This window comes from Lepidochelys olivacea (assembly GCF_965140295.1).
Source record: "Lepidochelys olivacea isolate rLepOli2 genome assembly, chromosome: 1".
NCBI lineage: Eukaryota > Metazoa > Chordata > Testudines > Cheloniidae > Lepidochelys > Lepidochelys olivacea.
The window spans coordinates 163604907-163624537 of NC_140411.1; the positions used below are offsets into that span (position 1 = coordinate 163604907).

The 19631-nt window shown below is 40.1% G+C and overlaps 1 protein-coding gene across 2 annotated transcripts in view; it reads right to left on the bottom strand.

Annotated features, from left to right (window-relative positions):
• Positions 1 to 365: 365 nt before the first annotated feature.
• Positions 366 to 19631, bottom strand: part of DYRK1A (dual specificity tyrosine phosphorylation regulated kinase 1A) — a 95067-nt gene continuing 75801 nt past the window's right edge. For both annotated transcript variants that reach the window (XM_084614547.1, XM_084614548.1), the window contains exons 6-11: positions 10394 to 10680; positions 8229 to 8375; positions 7681 to 7821; positions 7089 to 7395; positions 6619 to 6743; positions 366 to 3603 (exon numbers count right to left, since the gene is read on the bottom strand). In XM_084614547.1, the coding sequence (XP_084470673.1) occupies positions 2986 to 3603; positions 6619 to 6743; positions 7089 to 7395; positions 7681 to 7821; positions 8229 to 8375; positions 10394 to 10680 (1625 nt within the window). In that variant the 3' untranslated portion in view covers positions 366 to 2985. The remainder of the gene's footprint in view (positions 3604 to 6618; positions 6744 to 7088; positions 7396 to 7680; positions 7822 to 8228; positions 8376 to 10393; positions 10681 to 19631) is intronic.

The window sequence follows — 19631 nt, forward strand, 5'->3', positions numbered from 1 at the left end:
TGTAAGAAGATCTCTGTAATATTCTGAAACTAGTGGATGAGAATATAAACAATTCTGAAATTAAAAGCAATACTATATGTCAATTGGAATCAAGCAGAGATCAAATGCATCAGTGTTTATACATCAATGATTTATATATCTTGCTGTTTCAATTAAAAACTCAAAATGATCTGTTACGCCTCCAACTTTTACTTCTGTAATTTTTTAAAAGTCTGTGTCAATGTATCTAATATTTACATATTTTACTATAGTTATACCTACCAAACCAAGGTTTGGAGTAAGTTAATTGCATAGGAAGATATTACTATGTTTACATTTTTATCTTAAATTACTTTTTAAAAAGCACAGTAAAGAGTCTGAGGACAAATTATTCAACTGTTTATCATACATAAGACTGCATGACTATAATACAAAGGGCTTGTCTTTTTCATTTAACGTTACAATATACACAGCAAGTCCGGACTAGATCTTACAATCTGAACACAGGTATTTAACCTTTTCCATGCTGTTTATGTTTACAATGCACAGAAGTCCTGTAACCAAACTGTGTAGTAAAGCACACAAAACTGGACTGTAACATAACACAGTATGCAGAAGCATTGGATTTTATTATTTTTCTTTATGTAAATATTTTTTAAACGGCTTTAATTTTTGGTGCTTGCTAAAGTGTGGCAACCAACACAGGAAAAATTACCCATATTTTATATTACTTTTATGTTTCTAGACAGCAGTAAGTACTGGATTCCTTTTTATATTGCTAAACTCAGTGCTCTGTTTCTAAGATGACAGAATTTCAATTGCTGTAAACTTTTCTAAACTACTGAGTTCAAAAATACTTTCATTCACAGGCTTGACATGTCAATACAAAAGAAATATGGATCCCTTGATTAAAAAAAATTGTGATTTACAAAAACTGATAAACCCCAAGTACTCATTTGCATTTACACAGTATTCAGCTGCTGTGTTGCCATTGTTAAGTATAAGAAAACAATAAAAAAACCTCGTTAAAAAAAAAACAAAAAACCACAACTGACTTAGCCAGCCACATGGAATTGACCAGTACAAGTATGCAATATTCTTCTGCTGAATTACCTTTTTAAAGGGCTTACTGGCAGAGGTAGATCACTGCTTCTGTAATATCTAATGGGCAAACATTGTTCTGGGATGGGTAATTGCTGAATTACCCTTATTTTTCACTTTAATTCACTGAGTTTTTATTCCTAATATTTATAAATCTTTATGTGGGCCCATAAATTTAGCAACTGCCAAGCTGACTGTGTTATATTAAGGCAGCATAACCCAAAAATTAGGCACCTGTTAAATACAGCCTGCTAACTTCAGGTCTCTCATGAGCTTTTTGCTTTACTCATACTATTGTTTTGGACCTGTTCATGCAATTAAGGTCTTGCCTTCAAGTTCACATTTATGTTAATAGGGAATACAAGAATCAACTGCTGGTTTCATAGCTTCTGGATCTAATGTCCCTTTTACCTTCAGAAGCCTGAATACATTTATAATGTAACAGATGTTACAGTCTTGAATTAGATGTCAATCTATTATGTTCAGTACACAGATTGCTGTAAATGTATTGGCTACGAATTCAACAACAGTTCCAGTTTTGTTTAAGCAATAGTACAGCCATAATTTTCAACTGACATTTAAAAATGGTCTAATTACACCTTGTGTCAAAGTGCAAAACTGCTACATTATTGGTTACAGACATCTATGTGCTATAAAAACAGCTTTGGTACAATAAATTATCAAAAAAGAAAATAAATTTTTGTAAAATTCACAGCATAATTGTGAGGCAAAAAAGCAGTCACATAAAATTCTGCATTTTTTTAAAATGTTCAGAATGAACAGAAGACATATTTGTGCAGAAGTAATGGTGGAGAAACCACGTGCCGAGAAAAAGCAAAAGAAAAAAGTAAAAAAGCAGGAAGGGACACAGTTGTAGCTATTTCCATCAAACGCAAACCACTACTTCTGTGACCTTCAACCAATAAGGAAGTCAACTTTATGACACACGCAAAGTGACCTTGCAATACCTTACAATAAGTGGGTCACAAAAGTCTATTTTAAAAGAAAGGCCTCTTGAATTACCCATTCTCTGTTTTCAGCATTAAGGACTGTCTGCAAAAGCATGTCCAAAAGTGATTGCATCTGAAATGGTAGGCTCTTCTAATTTCAGAGTCCAAATCCATAAGGCCAAAGGTTATCCCAAAGACCACCACTTAAGACCTCCCCAAGACTGGCCAGGATCAACCCGTTGATTGCTTCTCAGTGCACCTTAGTTATGAGACCAGTCATATTCCAATACTAGCTGACTGTGGTCTCTAAAATATGAGACACACAGAATCCCATTATAATTGCTGCTTTGATCCTCAGTAGATTCAGATAAGGAGAGTTCTGATCACCGCCATTTAGCATGCTTAATGTGCCTTACAAACTCCTTTACAACTGTCCCTTTTTACAGCTGAATATTATATATTGTGTAATCTGAAGGTCCCTCTTCCTTACAGTACTCCATTTCTGTGCCCATGTGTATTTGGGGAACTTAAAAAACCCATATTACTCAATCCCTCCCCGCCAACCTCAAAGGGTCCTTTTATGTAAATCATGTGCAGTGCTTTTAAAAAAAAGAATTTGCAACTAAGACCAACGTTTGAACATTAACCCCTGTTGAAGGAGATGAAAAAATAAATTTATGACTAGGTTGTAACAACTTAAAATGGGGAAAGGGGGAAGCAAAAGGTGAGACAACACCTCTAAGCTATCCATTAAGGTGGGTTTGGACATGGCTCTTAAAAAACTTTCATTGTCCCTTTGCAATCTTTTTCAAGTTTAAAAAAATAGTCAGCTTTGCCCTCCTGTAGCGGTTCAGTGAGTTTATCTCCTTCTGATTCAAGCAGCTTTGCACTTTGTTTTTTGGAAAAACACCACTTCTATAAAAACACACAAGAAACAAACTTAGTTTCAGTTTAGTCACGAGCTAGCCACAGGACTTTGCTGAACACAAACTCCTGTCATGGGAGACTCTTCTCTATCAATTCCTTGCCTCATTGCAAGGTGTCCTTCAGTCATGTAATGAGCAGGACCTGTATTAGCAGAAAACTGGTATGTTGGATGTCCAGCTAAGCCAGTCTCTTGGCGTGGATTAGAATAGACTGTTAAATTCATGTCCATAGCTCCATTTTGTCCGAAGTCCAAGGTATTAGCAGCCACTGGGCGGTTCTGATAGGCTTGATTGCCTTGGTTACCGGTAGAAGAGGAAGATGTAGAGGAAGAAGTAGTTGAGGAAGACAGAGATGTCATGGAGTGGTGACTATGGCCCACCTCCATAGAATCCTGGGTGGAGGAGCTATTTGTTGGAGAATTGTAGACCCTTGGCCTGGTCCGGCTACCCAAGGCTTGCTGTCCATGATGATGGTGGTGGGGGTGGTGGTGATGGTGGGAGCTATTCCCATGGTGGTGATGTAATGCATTCTGTTGCTGAGCGGATACATGAAAGGTGGTTTCTTGAACTGGATGGGTTTCAACGGTGATCTGTGTAGGAGCTTCAGTGCTTGTCCAACCAAGTGGAGGAGGAAACTGCTGTCGAACCTATGAGCGTAGTTTAAGAAATAAAAAATGTAATCAAATATGTTTTATATACCATTTATACAAAGAGCTTAAAAACCATTAAAATTTAAGAACATTAAAAAAATATCTAAATTTTAAGTAGCATAAAAACTGGTAAAAGTACAAATTTAGAAATATTTCTAATATGCTTTTCTAAATGTATCTTTGGAAAAGAAAAACTAGGACAGAAACTTAACTTAATATTGCTGATACACTCAAGAAAAAAAATCCAATTATGTGACCTTACTGCAAAAGTTGTAAAAAGCAAATGCAGAGGCAGCATTGTTTAATGGTAGTAATCAGTAAGTATGTGTTTACATAGAGCCTAGCACAACAGGACCCTGATTTCTGACTGGGGCCTCTAGTATTGAAAAACAAATTATTAGGACAGTAAAAGCAGTTTTATCTGGCATGTTGGGGGAATGGGGGTTGCTGGTAAGTGAAAAATGCCGGTTAACTAAGACGGAGGGAATTTGGATGTATGAGGGGGTGCGGGGCTGGGGCACGGGAGGGGGTGCGGAGAATGGGCTCTTGGAGAGAGCTCAGGTGTGCGAAGGAGCTCAAGGCAGTGGCCTGAGGTGCGGGCTCGAGGCAGCGGGCTGGGGCATGGGAGGGAGTGCGAGATGGTGGATGCGAGAGGCCCTCACCTCAGGCGGCTCCCCGCAAGCGGCAACCTGTCCTGGCTGCTTTATAGAGCTTTCCAGTTGGTGAAGTGCCAGATAAAACAGCTTTTACTGTAATTAATATTATTAGACAAGTATGCTGTAGTTTGAAGCTTGCACTGAGATGTCAATAGCATCAGAAGAGTATTTAAAACTCTACCAAAATATTAGCTAATAAAACTGATTTCATAAGTTTATTTTCATAATTATTCCCCTCACCTGGGAAGAAGTAAAATTACTCCTTTTATAATAGTGATGGCAATACAGAGAAGCTCTGTTTTTCCACTAGCTTTATGTTGTAAAGTGATGAGCAGCAGTGGCCAGTAAACTACTACATTTTAGTTTATTCTTTTATCAGTAAACCAAGTGGACATATACTCATTTATATTTTTAACCAAGACCATAGTTCAACAAATAATAAAAGCAACAAAAAATACTACTACTACTTTGCACTTGTATAGTGGCTTTCCTTCAAGAACATTAATATGCCTCAGAAACATTAATATGTCTCAGAAACATTAATGTCAAATGAGGATAAAGAAAGAAACTGACGCACAAGTTTACCTGGGGACAGACCCTGCCACTGCAAGCTCTGTGTGGGTTCTCTGCAATACTGTTGTGACCTTGGCACAAAAAGCAGGTGTGTGTTAATAAAGACTGTGACTGACTCAAAGTTGGGAGGTATTGCCAATACAGAAGAGGACCGGAATATCATACAAGACGACCTGGATGACTTTGAAAATTGGAGTAATAAAAATGGGATGAAATTGAATAGTACAAAGTCCATGGTCATGCACTTAGGGACTAATAACAAAAATTTTTTGCTATAAGGTGTGGACTTATCAGTTGGAAGCAACAGAGAAGGAGAAAGACCTGCGTGTTGATCACAGGATGACTATGAGCCGCCAATGTGATGCTGTGAAAAAAGGCTAATGCAGTCCTAGTATGCATCAAGCAAGGTATTTCTAGTAGAGAAACAGAAGTAGTAATACTATTATACAAGGCACTGGTGAGACCTCACCTGGAATACTGTGTACAGTTCTGGTCTCCCTGGTTTAAGAAAGATGAATTCAAACTGGAACAGGAACAGAGAAGGACTACTAGGATGATCAGAGGAAAGGAAAAGCTACCTTATGAGAGGAGACTCAAACAGCTTGGCTTGTTTAGCCTAACCAAAAGAAGGTTGAAGGGAAATATCACTGCTCTCTGTAAATACATCAGAGGAATAAATATCAGGGAGGGAGAGGAGTTATTTAAGTTAAGCACCAATGTGGACACAAGAACAAATGGATATAAACTGGTGATCAACATTAGAAGAAATCAGTCAAAGGTTTCTAACCATCAGAGGAGAGAAGTTCTGGAACAGCCTTCCAATGGGAGTAGTAGGGGCAAAAACCTAACTGGCTTCAAGACTGAGCTTGATAAGTTTATGGAGCGTATGGTATGATGAGACTGTGTACAATGGCATATTGCCAATCTGTGACGGAGAGCAGCAAATATCTCCAACATGTGGCAATGGGACACTAGATGGGGAGGGCTCTCAGTTTCTACAGAGAATTCTTTCCCAGCTGTGAGGCTGGTGGGTCTTGCCCAGATGCTCATGGTCTAACTGACCACCATATTTGGGGTTGTTTGAAGGAAATTTCCCCTCCATCAGATCGGCGGGAACCCTGTGGGGGGTTTCGCCTTCCTCTGCAGCATGGGGCGTGGATCACTTGCAGGTTTAAACTAGAGTAAATGGTGGATTCTCTGTAACTTAAAGTCTTTAAATCATGATTTGAAGATTTCAGTAACTCAGCCAGAGGTTATGGGTCTATTACAGGAGTGGGTGGGTGAGATTCTAGAAACTAGATGATCATGATGATCCCTTCTGGCCTTAAAGTCTATGTTCAAACTGCTCTTTGGGATGGACTGGAAGATTTATGACTATTTGGATTCTCTGGTCCTTAACAGGGAAATGGAGGAAAAGCTTCAAGAGCCCTAGATGCTTTCTGTTGTTGGTACTCCCTAGTTAGGGAGTGGGGGATCTTCCCCCTTATAGCTGCAGGATTCCCCAGTACTTAGACAAATTATTAAGGCTGCTGGTACTATTTTGGCCGAAGTGACTTACCCAAGATATTCACAGAGGATTATCTGTGGAAGAACTGGGACTAGCAGAATCCAAGTCTTCCAACTCCCAGTTCCATGCCTACCCCACCCTTTTTCCTCATTTCGAAGTGTTAAGTAGCATAAATCTTGACATTACAGGATAGTTTATGGATTCAATCTTCTCAAAATATAAAAGCCATTGCATTTTTATAAATGCATCAGGGAGAAGCTCTGTTCAAGAGCATACCTGTGGACTGTGTGTTTCACAGTCCATAGCTTGGACAGCAGCAGTGAAGTGTCCACCACTGTGTCGATGCTGATGTGTAGGGTCTGACCGAGCCCTTCCACTGTTGCTTATCCCAGAAGATCCGCCTATAACAATCATAACACAAGCAGTAATAGAACATTAGCAATATTTACAGCATTCCATAGAACAACTACATTAGGAACATAATCTTAGGCTTTTATCTTGAAACAATTTATTCCTTATAAAGCAGAAATAGGTCTAGATGAAAAAAATTCTACTGGATTTTTAAGTTATAGGTTGTAGTGGAAAACTATTACGAATTTTTTAAACATTTTTGTTTTTAAAAAGACAGGCTTTCGGAAGTGAAAAAATGAAGACATTTATATGGAAAAATTGCTGATTTGAAATTTTTTACAATATTTTCTCTTTCAAATAATACTATCTTGACAATTTACTAATGAGAAATGTACCTGAGCTTGAAGATGTGCTAGAGGTGGTTCCTGAAGACTGCGACTGCTCCATGGCAGGACTCGTAGACACACTGTTACTTGTATTTGTACCTTCATCTGCTGTTTTCTTAAAGAAACTATGCTGCAGGGCATAATAAGGTTGAATTCGGGTTTTGGGGTCATAATCAAGCATCCTTAAGATGAGGTCTTTGAACTTCAAGTAGTCAGCTACAGTATGACCCGATTCCCCAGCACGCCGTCCGCCTGGTCCCCCTGTTTCAACTCCAAGTATATTGTGAAGTTTACGAGTTCCTGGTGGTTTGTACTCCTGTTGAGAAGTTAGCAGTTGATTGTCATTCAAGCTAAACTTGACATTATCACCATTTAAATAAATCATAAAAGAAAAAAATCAGTCAAATGAAAGTCGGGAGTTCTTTGTCAGTACTGAGAACATTAATAGATTTAATTTTCAAATCAATTCTATCACACTGAATAATATTAAACAGTGTTAAAATTAAGTCTTCAGAAGAACAAACATTTTAAAATCAGTACAATAGTTACCACAGAAACTTATTTAGAACACTCCATCCCTTAACTCGGATACCTAACCTACCCTTTTTCCATCTTTGGTCTTCTTTAAGTTCCAAGTGCCATCTGGCAACTTTTCAAAGAACTTTCTTGCTTTTGGTGCTTGGTCAAGAATGTGAGCAGGTGCTATACCCAGAACTTCCACTATTTTATTCATTTGATCCACCTGGTTCAAAAGAAAGAATAGTTATTGCCAAATTATTTACTACATTTTTTTTTTATGAGATGAAATCTAAAATTCTAGGTAGACATGTGGGAAGAAAACTGGAACTACCTAAAAAAGCTGTTGAGTTACAAATCAGCTGTAACATTTGAGAATATTAATTCTTATGTAAGAAGCAAATACACAAATAAGTACAAGTATCAACATTTGCAGAAATCAATACATTATAATTTGATATAAGCAATCTTGCTTTAGACTCCTGTCAAAAGATATTCCTACAGCAAAGTTGATGCCAATTCTTAAACAATTAAACAGGCTTCCTCTAGGTGTGCCTTACAATTAATTAGATCAAACTCCTGATTAGAAAGAATGAAGAATAAGATCACTTCTACCATTGAGAATTTACACACCTCGTTTGCTCCACTAAAGAGAGGTTCTCCAGTGTGCATTTCTACTAAAATACACCCAAGGGACCACATGTCAATTGCAAGGTCATAAGGCATTCCCAGTAGCACCTCTGGAGATCTATAAAAACGACTCTGGATATATTGGTATATCTGAAATAAACGCACAGAAAGATAATGAACAATTTCTGAAAAGTCATGTCCTGATTTAGACGTTAGTGACTTACAAGAACTTTACCACAGAAAAGTATTTTTGAGGTTGGGGAGGACGAAAAGGGAAGTCTGAAAATGTAATAATAAATATAAAAATCAGAACTTGTATTTGAAGTCTCAGATATTTACATATCAACACTTAATACCATCACTCTCCTGAGCCCCAACATCTGCTACACATCTTTTAAAAATAGGGCTTTACTCAAAGTGATTCTTTTTTGTTTCTTTAAATTAATCTTTAAGAAAAAATAGGATTTCTCCCAATTCAGAGTAATATCCTCCTCTGAATATCCTATTCAGATTTCTGTTGGGTACCCGCTGTGGGTGGGGAACATCCTTCTTCACACTCCTCCCAACACTCAACCTTTGCAAAGAATTCTTAATCTTTACAAGTAAAATTTCAAAAGTGCCTAAGTGACTTGCAAGCCTAAATGCCATGTTCAAAAGTGATTTAGGCACTTAGGAGACCAAGTCCCATTGGCTTTCAATGAGACTTAAGCTCCCAAGTCACTTAGATGCTTTTGAAAAATTTCTCTCTACAGGATTCCTAGTCATCTGTATGACTGACACCCATGTTTTAGAGCTGTCAGGCAGGGAAAGGTTATTATGTATGGTGGGATGCTTCTTCACTGACTGAATGCTATTCAGACAGTGAAGAACCTTTCTGCACACTAGGATATATTGGGATGCAATAAATATGCTCTGTGTATCTTGAAATAATGTCTATGAGCAGACTGCCATTAAAAATTAAACTAGGTGGAGAGTCCAATTCTTCCTCAGGAAGGGAGAGGCTTTTGGCATCAGCCAAAACAACATTTATATACTTATCTACAATTATAGTAAATGGTTTAATACAATTTTTTTTTTACTGTACATGAAATTAGTACTCACTGAAGGTGCTAGATAGATAGCCCTGAATACTGAAGTCATCTCAAAACACATACAGCATAAATCATGGAAATTAAGTTTTCCTTTGCTGCCCAAGCAATGTGCTTCTATTCTAATCTAAAGGAACCATCTCCAGGACATAGGGTAATTCAGGCCCCTATTCCACAAACACTTGAACGCATACACAATTTTACTCACAAATAATCCCATTGAAGTCAATGCAACTACCCATATGAGTAAAGTTACTCATATGCTTAAATGTTTGCAGAATTGAGGCCTTCGTCACTAAACCCACTCAAGTTTTTCTCTTGGGAAAGACTCTCAAGAACATGGCCAATCAGTGCTAATTATGGTGGTGGATTCTGTGATGTGGACTGAACCACTGAACAACTATCAGATGACAGTGGCTCAAGTTTTTCACCCTGGAACTGAATTTCAGCTAGCAAAGTAGATGTTAGAAGTTCCACACACCATCACCAATCCCCTGAGCTACCCAGTATTCCCAGTCTACCACTTATTTTCTTCTATTCCTGACAATGAACACACTTTATGACAAAAGATTAATGTTATGAAAATGGTGTTCTCTCTCTCTCTAAATATTTTTTTTAAAGTTACCTCAAAGCTCTGAGAGAGTCTGGTTGGCCCCATATTTAAAAGCCAACTATTCTAATGTTACTACCAACAAATATCTTGAATGTTTTCTCTTACTCATCCCAAATAAGTAATATCTTAAAATAAAAAAAGGAAATACAAACACAGAAAAAGAAAATACTAATGAAAATATTTAATTTATTACCCTTGTACTATATTAAGCTCCTACTGTTAAATGAAGATGTCTTCTGCATTATGAAATAGCATCAGGAAAATTAACTGGGAATTTGTTAAAGATATTCTTTTTCATATGCCCTCTTATGTTGCCACATCATAAAAACAAATGAGTGTTTCATATTAATCAACATAAGCAAAGCTGAAATCGGCAATGATCAAGTGTTAGGATTTGCTAAATCACATCTTTAAATATTCCTCAAACTTCTAATTTGACAAAACATTAACATTTATGTAACACCCACCCTCTGCCCAAGTTGGCAAGAACTGCCAAAATCAACAATCTTGATAGCGCTTCGTTTGGGGTTACAGAGCAGGATATTCTCAGGTTTTAGGTCACAGTGAATGATACTAAGTTCAGGAGTCGCAAGGAAAAGCAGTGCAGTGCACATCTGCTGTGCAAACTTTCGTGTCAGGTTCAGTGAGACACCTCTGAAGTTGGTGTTCCGCAACAGGTCATAGAGGTTGTAGGACAGCATTTCGAAAACTAAACAGAGATGGTTTCGGAACATGAAGTGGCGTTTCAAATGCACTAAAAGAGGAAAGAAAATAATTTTACATTAGAAGTACATATTCACTGTGATAACTAACAAATGCAAAAATACAACAAATTATTACACAAGGTGCTTCATGTACCTTATAGGGTCAACTTCCAACATATTTATTAAAATAGGTACTAGTTAGTGATATTTTCTGACTATAATTATTTATCGAAAACAGTATGCACTTAACACCTCATTAATCTGATTGAAATGATTACATAAGGAGGTGAAATAAGAAAAAACAAAGAAGAGACATTCACAGAAAGGAAAGGAAGTGAGTGATGAGAATGCAATAAAGTGAAAAATGGGAAGGGATGCCAAGTATGGATCTGCACAGCATGTGAGCTATAGAGCTATAACAACGTGATCTTAAAGGGACTTTTATGATATGAATATCTTTATAGCATCTCCCAGGTCTAGGAGAAACACATGCAGGCTGCCTCTCCAAAACATACATTTTAATTATTTTAATAATGGGAAAGTATAAGATATCTGCAATCATTCAGCCAAGAAGAAAAACAAAAGTAATTCTGTTTTCTGGGGAAGAGACAATGGAGTAAAAAAAAAGATTAGGCAAGATTACTACCATCTAGAAATGGTTTCTTGAGTAAAGTTGTAACTCTCAAAGGAAGTGGTCTCTTGCCTTTCCAGAAGGCAGTATTAACAATTTTCACCAACAACTCCTGCATGATTTAACTAACCACAAAAGGTGTACCGTGCAAATCACAGGTTACAGCCTTCCAAAATTTCATGGAATAAAATGGGCCAAAATCCCCAAGGCATCACTCACATCTGTCCCATTTAGACATTATGTCAGTCTACGAAAAGCATCCAATCTAGTCCAAATCTAATCAATTTTTATCCATGGAGCAGGAAAAAAAGTTCACCTTGTTAACAATCTGATTGAGTGGAGGCAAAAAAACAGTTATTTACCTTAAAGTAACTGTGGTTTCTCCAAGCGGTGTTTTCTATATAGGTTACGTTATATTTTTGGTGTGTGTGCGCGCCCAGCACACTTGACACTGATTCTATCAGCCAGCAATTATTTGTTATTTGTATTACTACAGCACCTAAGAGCCCCAGTTATGACACCATACAGCTCACTGTATTTTCCACTGAATGCATCCGATGAAGTGAGCTGTAGCTCACGAAAGCTTATGCTCAAATAAATTGGTTAGTCTCTAAGGTGCCACAAGTACTCCTTTTCTAGTTATGACACTGTGTTAGATGCTGTCCAAACACAAAACAAAAAGACAATCCCTGACCCAAGAAGTTTACAATCTAAGTATAAGACAAAAGACAACAGATAAATACAGACTGACCGTGGAGTACAAGGAAACAAGAGAACAATACTGGTCAGCATGATAGGCAGTGATTTCTGCACACCAGCTGCCTAGCCATTGTCAAGGTTTTGGAGGTCTCATGGCAATGGAGAGTGTGCCCGGTGTGAGGGGCAGCATGGGAGAAAGCATGAAGGGGCCTGTCTGAAAATTTAACAAGTGGGTGATGCAGGCTGAGCTAATACCAAATGAGAGATAATAGGTAAAATGAGACTAGGTTGTAAAGGGCCATGAAAATGAAGAGACGCAGCTTATGCTTGATACAAAGAAAACAGGAAAGCCAATGAAAGCATTCAAAGAAAGTGGTCACATGATCAAAGTGACCAAAAAAAAAAAAAAGATCTTTGCAGCAGCATTCTGAATAGATCTCAGTGTGCCAAGATTATATTTGTCAAAGCCAGAGAAAAGGATGTCACAGCATTCAAAACAAAATGATGTGAGCATGGACGAGAGTTTTAGCTGTGCAGATAGATAGGGTAGGCCATGTCTTGGAGATGTTACACAGAAAGAATCTGCAAGACTTAGCCTGGATGTCAGGTTACAGCGTCTGTTGGAATAGTGCCTGCACCCTGAATGTCCTTTTGTCTCCAACGGACAGCATAAAGGGCAGAGCCACCCCAACCACCCCTCAATTTCTTCATCCTATAGAATCTTCATGTTAATAGACTCTGCAGTAGCAAGGAACAGGGAGCACGAGGGGACAGGACAGGACACAGAAATATGACAAACACACCACACCCCAAAGAGCCACAGTTACTGTACCAAACAATTTCTTTTTGTGTGCGCTTCTCCATATATATATATATATATATTCCACTGTTGGTGACTTCCAAGCAGTAATCCTTTTTGGAGGTGGATACTAGGAGTTTAATTAAATAATGTCTATGACAGCCCTGCCAACGTTTACATCAGTTCTACATGCCTCTACAATAGCACAGTACTGGGTAACCACATGAACGGAAGACCACATGGCTGCACTAAAAACATTTTTCAGGGAAGCTACTGAAGTGGCATGAACTCTTGATTATGGGGCCATACCAGCCAATTGGTAACACAATTTAATATAGGATGAGATCCAATTAGAGAGAGGTCACATTGAAACTTCTTGCCCTCTCTCCATATGCTATGAAAAGTCTAGAAGTTCTAAAATGCTTTATTCTGTCTACATAGACCAAGAGTTTAGTGAATGTAATTTCTCTTCACCTTTGTTCATATGTAGTTTAAGGAAAAAACACTGGCAGATGGAAGATCTGAGTTAAATGGAACTCAGACACCACTTTAGGAAAGAATTTGGTGTCTGATTTCAAGGATATCTTGTCTTTACAGAAGATTATATAGATTGTTCCTGCTATCAACACCTGTAACTCTCCCATACTCCTGGCTGATGTTAGGGCCACTGTAAAGGCTGTCTTGATAGAAAGGTGTTGTGATGGGGTGTATTCCCCACAGCAGACCTGGAAGAGTTGACTAGGCCAGGAGGGACCAATTAGCCAATTAAGCCGCAGACAGGGGGAGATTTAGGCTGCACGGAAGTAGTCTGCAGTCACTCCCCTGGGGGAAGGGAGGCTCATTTGGGTCTATGGAGTTTTAATCCGCAGTTATTTTTTGGGAGGGGGGAGTTTGGGCTGCCAAACCCAGATTTGGGGAGGGGAGCCAGAAGGTGTAGAAAAGGCTCAGGAAAAAGGAAACACAGTTTAGGATGTTACAAACCTTGGCTGCTAATTAGAGAGAGTCCTGAGCTGGTATCCAGAGAAAAGGATGGCCCCAGGTTCCCCTAACAGCCACTGGGGAAATGACACTGTTGAGGGGCAGTGAAACAGAACACTGACTGGGACAGTGGGTCCCAATATTCTTTGATTCACCCCCTGCAGAAAGGGAAATCACAACGTGACCTGGCCAAAGGGCCAAGTCACAAAGCAGCTGAACTGTGACTTCTTGAGTGGGAGGAGAGTGTAATGGTAGAAGATAAGAGAGGAGCACTGAACCGGACAGAACTAATCCCCAGGATCACCTAAAGGGGGTGACTTCCAGCAGTGAGTCCAGCACCCAGTGAGAGATGGAAAATGAAGCAAGAGGCCAAGGATTCAAATAGAGATGCCCATGATCCCTGTTAACACTAAATTTAGGTCCCATGGAAATAACAGGCTCCCTTTCTGAGAAAGGATCCACATAAATCCTTTCAATAAACTGACTACCAAGGTATGAGAGAGTGCAATGTCCTTGTAAAGGAGAGTGAATTGCTGAAAGAATCAGTACATGAACTCTTTAACAAGCTCATTGATAAACCTGAATTCTTTAATTCCAGCAGTTATTCAAGAATATCAAGGATCTGAAAGCTCCGGAAGGAGACAATTGACAGCAAGTGTTCCATATGCTGAATCTCTTCCATTTTGCCAAGTAAGTACATCTGAGAAGAGTCTCTTCTTCTATGAATAAGGATATTTTGAAAGTCTGATGAGCATGCTCTTTGCTAAGTCAATTATTCAACACCCACACTGCAAGATGGAAAGTGCGTGGATAAGAATGTAGGACTTGACCATGATACAATGTGTCTGGAATCAGTGGCACAGTTATTGGAAGCCTGACTGAGAGACTTTGGAAACTGAGACGCAAAATTCCCTTGGCCAGGCTGGGGCTAACATGATAATTTTGACCACTTCCTGAGGACTCTTGATGTTGATGGAATTGGAAGAAATGTGGTGTAGAGAAGATCTATGGATCACAGGATCAGGAATGCATCCAAAGTAGTCTCTGGACTCTGACCCTCTCTGGGGCAGACGTGATGAGATTTCCTGTACAGCCTGATGTTGAACAAGTTCATAGTAGGGGAACCCCACTTGATCAGCATCTATTGAGTTACATCATCTTTTATGGACAACACTTCCTGTTCTCCACAAACTTTTTGCTGAGGTGATCTGACAGTACACTGTGTATTTCTGGAAGATGAAACTTCTTCAGGGCGACTTTATGGCATATGTAAAAAGTTCTACAGTTGGGCTACCTCTTGACATAGCAGAATGGATCTGATTCCACTCTGCTTGTTTAAGTAAAATATGCTAATGTTGCCTGTTATGATTTACGTGGTAAGCCCGTTGATAGTTGGTAGAAATATCACATAAGCTTGATGACTGGTTCTTAACTCTAGCATGTTTATGAGAAGAGCTGTTTCTCACGGTCCAAAACCACTGTATTTGCCAGTCATCCAAGATTGGGCTCCCAGCCCAATGTGGATGCATCTATCACCAGAGTCTTTGATAGCACTGGTGGGGGAAGACTGGAACTTGTTTGCAGACTTCTGTCAGGTCTATCCACCTCTAATGATAACAGGACTCACGGTGGAACAGGAACCAACATGTCCAGATGATGTTTGCTTAGCTGATACACAGACTTCAGTCACTTTTGCATGCAGCACAGGTAAAGTCTGGCATATTGAGTCATAAAGGTACAGGATGCCATACAGGCCAGTAATCTGAGATATATTCTGGATAGTCTGGACATGCGTGCATACTACTGTTGTCCAAGTCTATAATGACCACAATGAACTCTAAGTCTGAAAATAAAGACCAGTAAGTACTGACAACGGTACAAAAAATAATCATGCAAAAGAAGCAGTATCTGCTGGATGAAGTATGCTACCTGTTGACGAGACTTCGCACAAATCAGCCAGTCATCTAAGCATGGGAACACTTGGATTTCCAACTTCCTGAGGTAAGCTGCTATTCTTTCAAGGCACTGTGAACACTCTGGGAGCTAACAACAGGCCTACTCTGTACTGGTAATAGCAATCTCCCACTAGGAATGTTAGATATCTTATGCGGGCCGGGTGAACTGTGATGCAAAAATGGGCATCCAGGCAATGGAGAGTGGTTTATCAATCTCCTCTGCTCTAGGGATAGGGTAACAGAGGCAAATGATCCTGAACTTGATCTTTCTGATGAAGGGGTTTACTTATCTTAGGTCCAGGATAGACTTCAGTGCTCTTTTGGGGACTAAAATCCCTCTCCCCTGTACTAACACAGGATTTCTGTTGCATCAGGAGACACACCTCTTAACAAAAAATACTCTCATCACGAGGATCATTTGGGGAAGGTATTTGAGGGTGACAAGGAGACTGGAACTGGATAGTATATCCAATCTCTACTATGTTCAGAACCCACTGATCAATAGTGATAGTGTTCCAGAATTTTCAAAACAGATATAAATGGTTCCCGAAAGAAAGATGGGATGGGATGGGATGATCTGTAGGGATTGGTACTCGGCTCTTAAGCAAGCAGTCAAAATCAAAGAAGGCTGATGGGTCAACACAGCAGTGGAAGTGGAAGATTTCTACCAAGGAAACTGTTGTCATTTCCTTGGTGGATCCAACTGTTTGTTCTGTTGATAGAAAGAATGGCATTTGGTAAAGCTGTGGCTTATATTGCTTTCCTTTGAGAGCAGGTATATAAACTCTTGAAGACCTCAGGGTTGCCACTGAGTCCTTAAGAAAATGTAGTGTGCCTCATCAGCCTTTGCATAGAAAAAGCTGCATCCCTTGAATGGAAGGTTTTCAATTATGACTTGTACCTCCTTTAGAATTCCAGAGGAGTGGAGTCAAGAGAACCTTCCCCTGGCTATGGAAGTAACCATTGATGTGGAAACTATCTGCTGCACCAAGTGCTGCCTGCAGAGATGTTCCAGCCACAAGCTGACCCTCAGCAATGATGGATTTGAATTTATCTATCACTTCCTGTGGAATCTTCTCAGTGAATTTTGTCAGAGTCCCAATTAATAAAATCATATTTTGCCAACAAGGCTTGGTAGTTGTAAATTCTTATTTGCAAACCAGAGGTGGAATAATTTTTTTCTGCCAAACAAGTCCAATTCTGGGGGGCATCAATCTTTGTCGTCTCTGGAGATTCATCTTATTCGCTGCTGCCAGTGAGTCTTGTGTGAGATAGGTATAAACTTGTTCAAATCCTTGAGAAGGGGCTTGATAGCACCCATCCGTTCTTTTAGATGTTGAAGCCATTGAGGCTGAGGTTTATCACAGTAGTTGGGCAGGGCCTAATTGGTAGTCAAGCAAGTTGATACACAGGTATGGAAGAGTCTGAGAGGTTTGTCTTGGACTACCTCAACAGGAATCTCTAGAGTTGAGGCAACTCCCCTCATAAGATCTTGAAATGTTTTATAATCACCTGGGGTGGATGAAGACTCTGACATTACAGCCTCATCTGGAGAGGAAGAAGAAACATGATCAAGGACAGTGTACCGACATAAGAGTGATATGCCCTTCATGGGAAGTTGGGGCAAGGATAATTTGGGTCTGGTTTGTGATGCTGAAGCAATTCTTTGAGCATGCAGAATATGTCTCAGAAAGCCCAATAAGCCCACACGTGTTGATAAGCATAGGAGGCTGTTAGCCAAGGAGGAGGGTACTAAGGATTCATATCCTTTCTTACCTAGGCTTCAGCCTTTGACAATCAAAATCAGCTCTAGAATCCCTGCCCTGCATATCCTGCCTGAATATCCTGACACAAGGGATCTTGTTGATGAAGCTTTCCTGCTGTCCTCAGATTCACAGGAGAAGAAAGAATATTCCTCGTGCAAAGGAGGGACTTTCCAGCTGGTGTACTCAGTGCCCAGACCAACTGAGATTTCACTGGTGTACAGGATACACTATGCACTGAAGTCAGTAATGATGGTGGTACTAGTGAAGGAACTTTTAAGGTTGCCAACAGAGGCAAGTCCAGTACAGAGGATACGGAGAAGTCCTTTGCTACCAAGTAAACCCTCAGCAATGCATACATTGAAGTCTGTGAAACACCCATGACAGATGACTTAGAACATAAGAACGGCCATACTGGGTCAGACCAAAGGTCAATCCAGGCCAGTATCCTGCCTACTGACAGTGGCCAAAGCCAGGTGCCCCAGAGGGCGGGAACCTAACAGGTAATGATCAAGTGATCTCTCTCCTGCCATCCACTTCCACCCTCTGACAAACAGAGGCTAGGGACACCATTCCTTACCCATCCTGGCTAATAGCCATGAATGGACTTAACCTCCATGAATTTATCCAGTTCTCTTTTACCAAAAGTGACTGTGCTGGTAAAGTCACTAATAGAGAAGTGGATCCTGTGGTTCCGGGGCCATCGGTACCATAGTTGTTGGTACCAGGGGCCTTGACATTGTAGGGCTGGTACCAGACAATTTCTGAGGGAACATAATATCAGATCCCGAGGCATGGTATCCGGAATCTGAATGGGTGCTGTAACAACCCTTCTTAGCTCTAAGGCTACCCTTAGGGATATGTCCACCGTGCAATTAAAAATCCTCAGCTGGCCCATGCCAGCTAACTTGGGCTCGCAGGGCTCGGGCTAAGGGGCTGTTCAACTGCAGCATTGATGTTCAGGCTTGAGATGGAGCCAGGTTCAAGTACCCTGTAAGGTGGGAAGAGTCCCAGAGCCTGGTCTGCAGCCTGAATGTCTACACAGCAGTTAAACAGCCCGTTAAGCCTGAGCCCTGTGAGCCTGAGTCAGCTGGCATGGGTCAGCCGCGGGTGTCTAATTGCAGTGTAGACATACCCTTAGATTCAGTCAACTGAGAGGATTTATGGGCCTTGAAAATCAAAGGGCCTTGGAAGCTGAAGGGCCCAGAGACGATCTGTATCTGCGCTCTCTCTCTCTCTCTCTGAGACTTATGCAGTTTTCTCCTTCTCTGAGAACCTCCAAGATGAAGATGATAGGTTTTTTAAATTCGGAATGGTAGCTTTAGGAGAAGCAGCAGCTGGGGCACTCCCTGAAATGGAGCAATCAGATGATTCTGCCCCAGACAAGCCAGGATGAGAGGCAGGGTGCACTGACCTCTCTAAAAAGAACATTTTAATACAAGACTCTCGTCCTCTGGATTATTTTTGAGAATGATTTGCAGGTTTAAAACACACCTACACTCAGATAAATCAAACACCAAGCATGCCCATGCTGCCTCACATAAAGGGCAATTCTTGAATCCCGGGGATTTATGTTCAGTCATCATGACTGAAGTGGTACTGAAAGTACCTCCCACATAAACAAATAAAGGACAATTTTGTCACAAAGGAAAAAGAAACCCTAGAAAAATTCCTAACACTTCTTTAAATTAAGTACCTAATTAGCAATTTACAACGCACATGAAGAGGCAGTCACTGCAAGCTCTGACCCGTAGCCACAGGTGATGAGTAGGAACTGAGCGATAGTTGAGGTGTCCCCTCCGCGTATGCACCTAGTTGGGGCATGGGGACACAAAGTGCTGGCACTTCCCCAACGGACAATGCTGCCAAAAGTAAGCTGTTATTATGAAGGATGCTATAAACCATATATGTCTTTTTCCAGGGGACGACATTATTGATGCCAGTGTGCCCATGCAAAATGTCAGCTAGCAAATAAAGCGGTTGACATTGCGGAGCTTGAGGATAGGTTTCCAACCTCTCATCTTTTTCGGGACTAGGAAGTACACAGAGTAAGCATCTTTTTCTTGGTGTTGAAGAGGTATGTGCACTATTGCACCTCACTGGAGAAGGGATTCCATTTTCTACCTGAGAATCCCCCTTAAAATGTGGGCAAAATACCCACTTGCTTCTTGTTTTC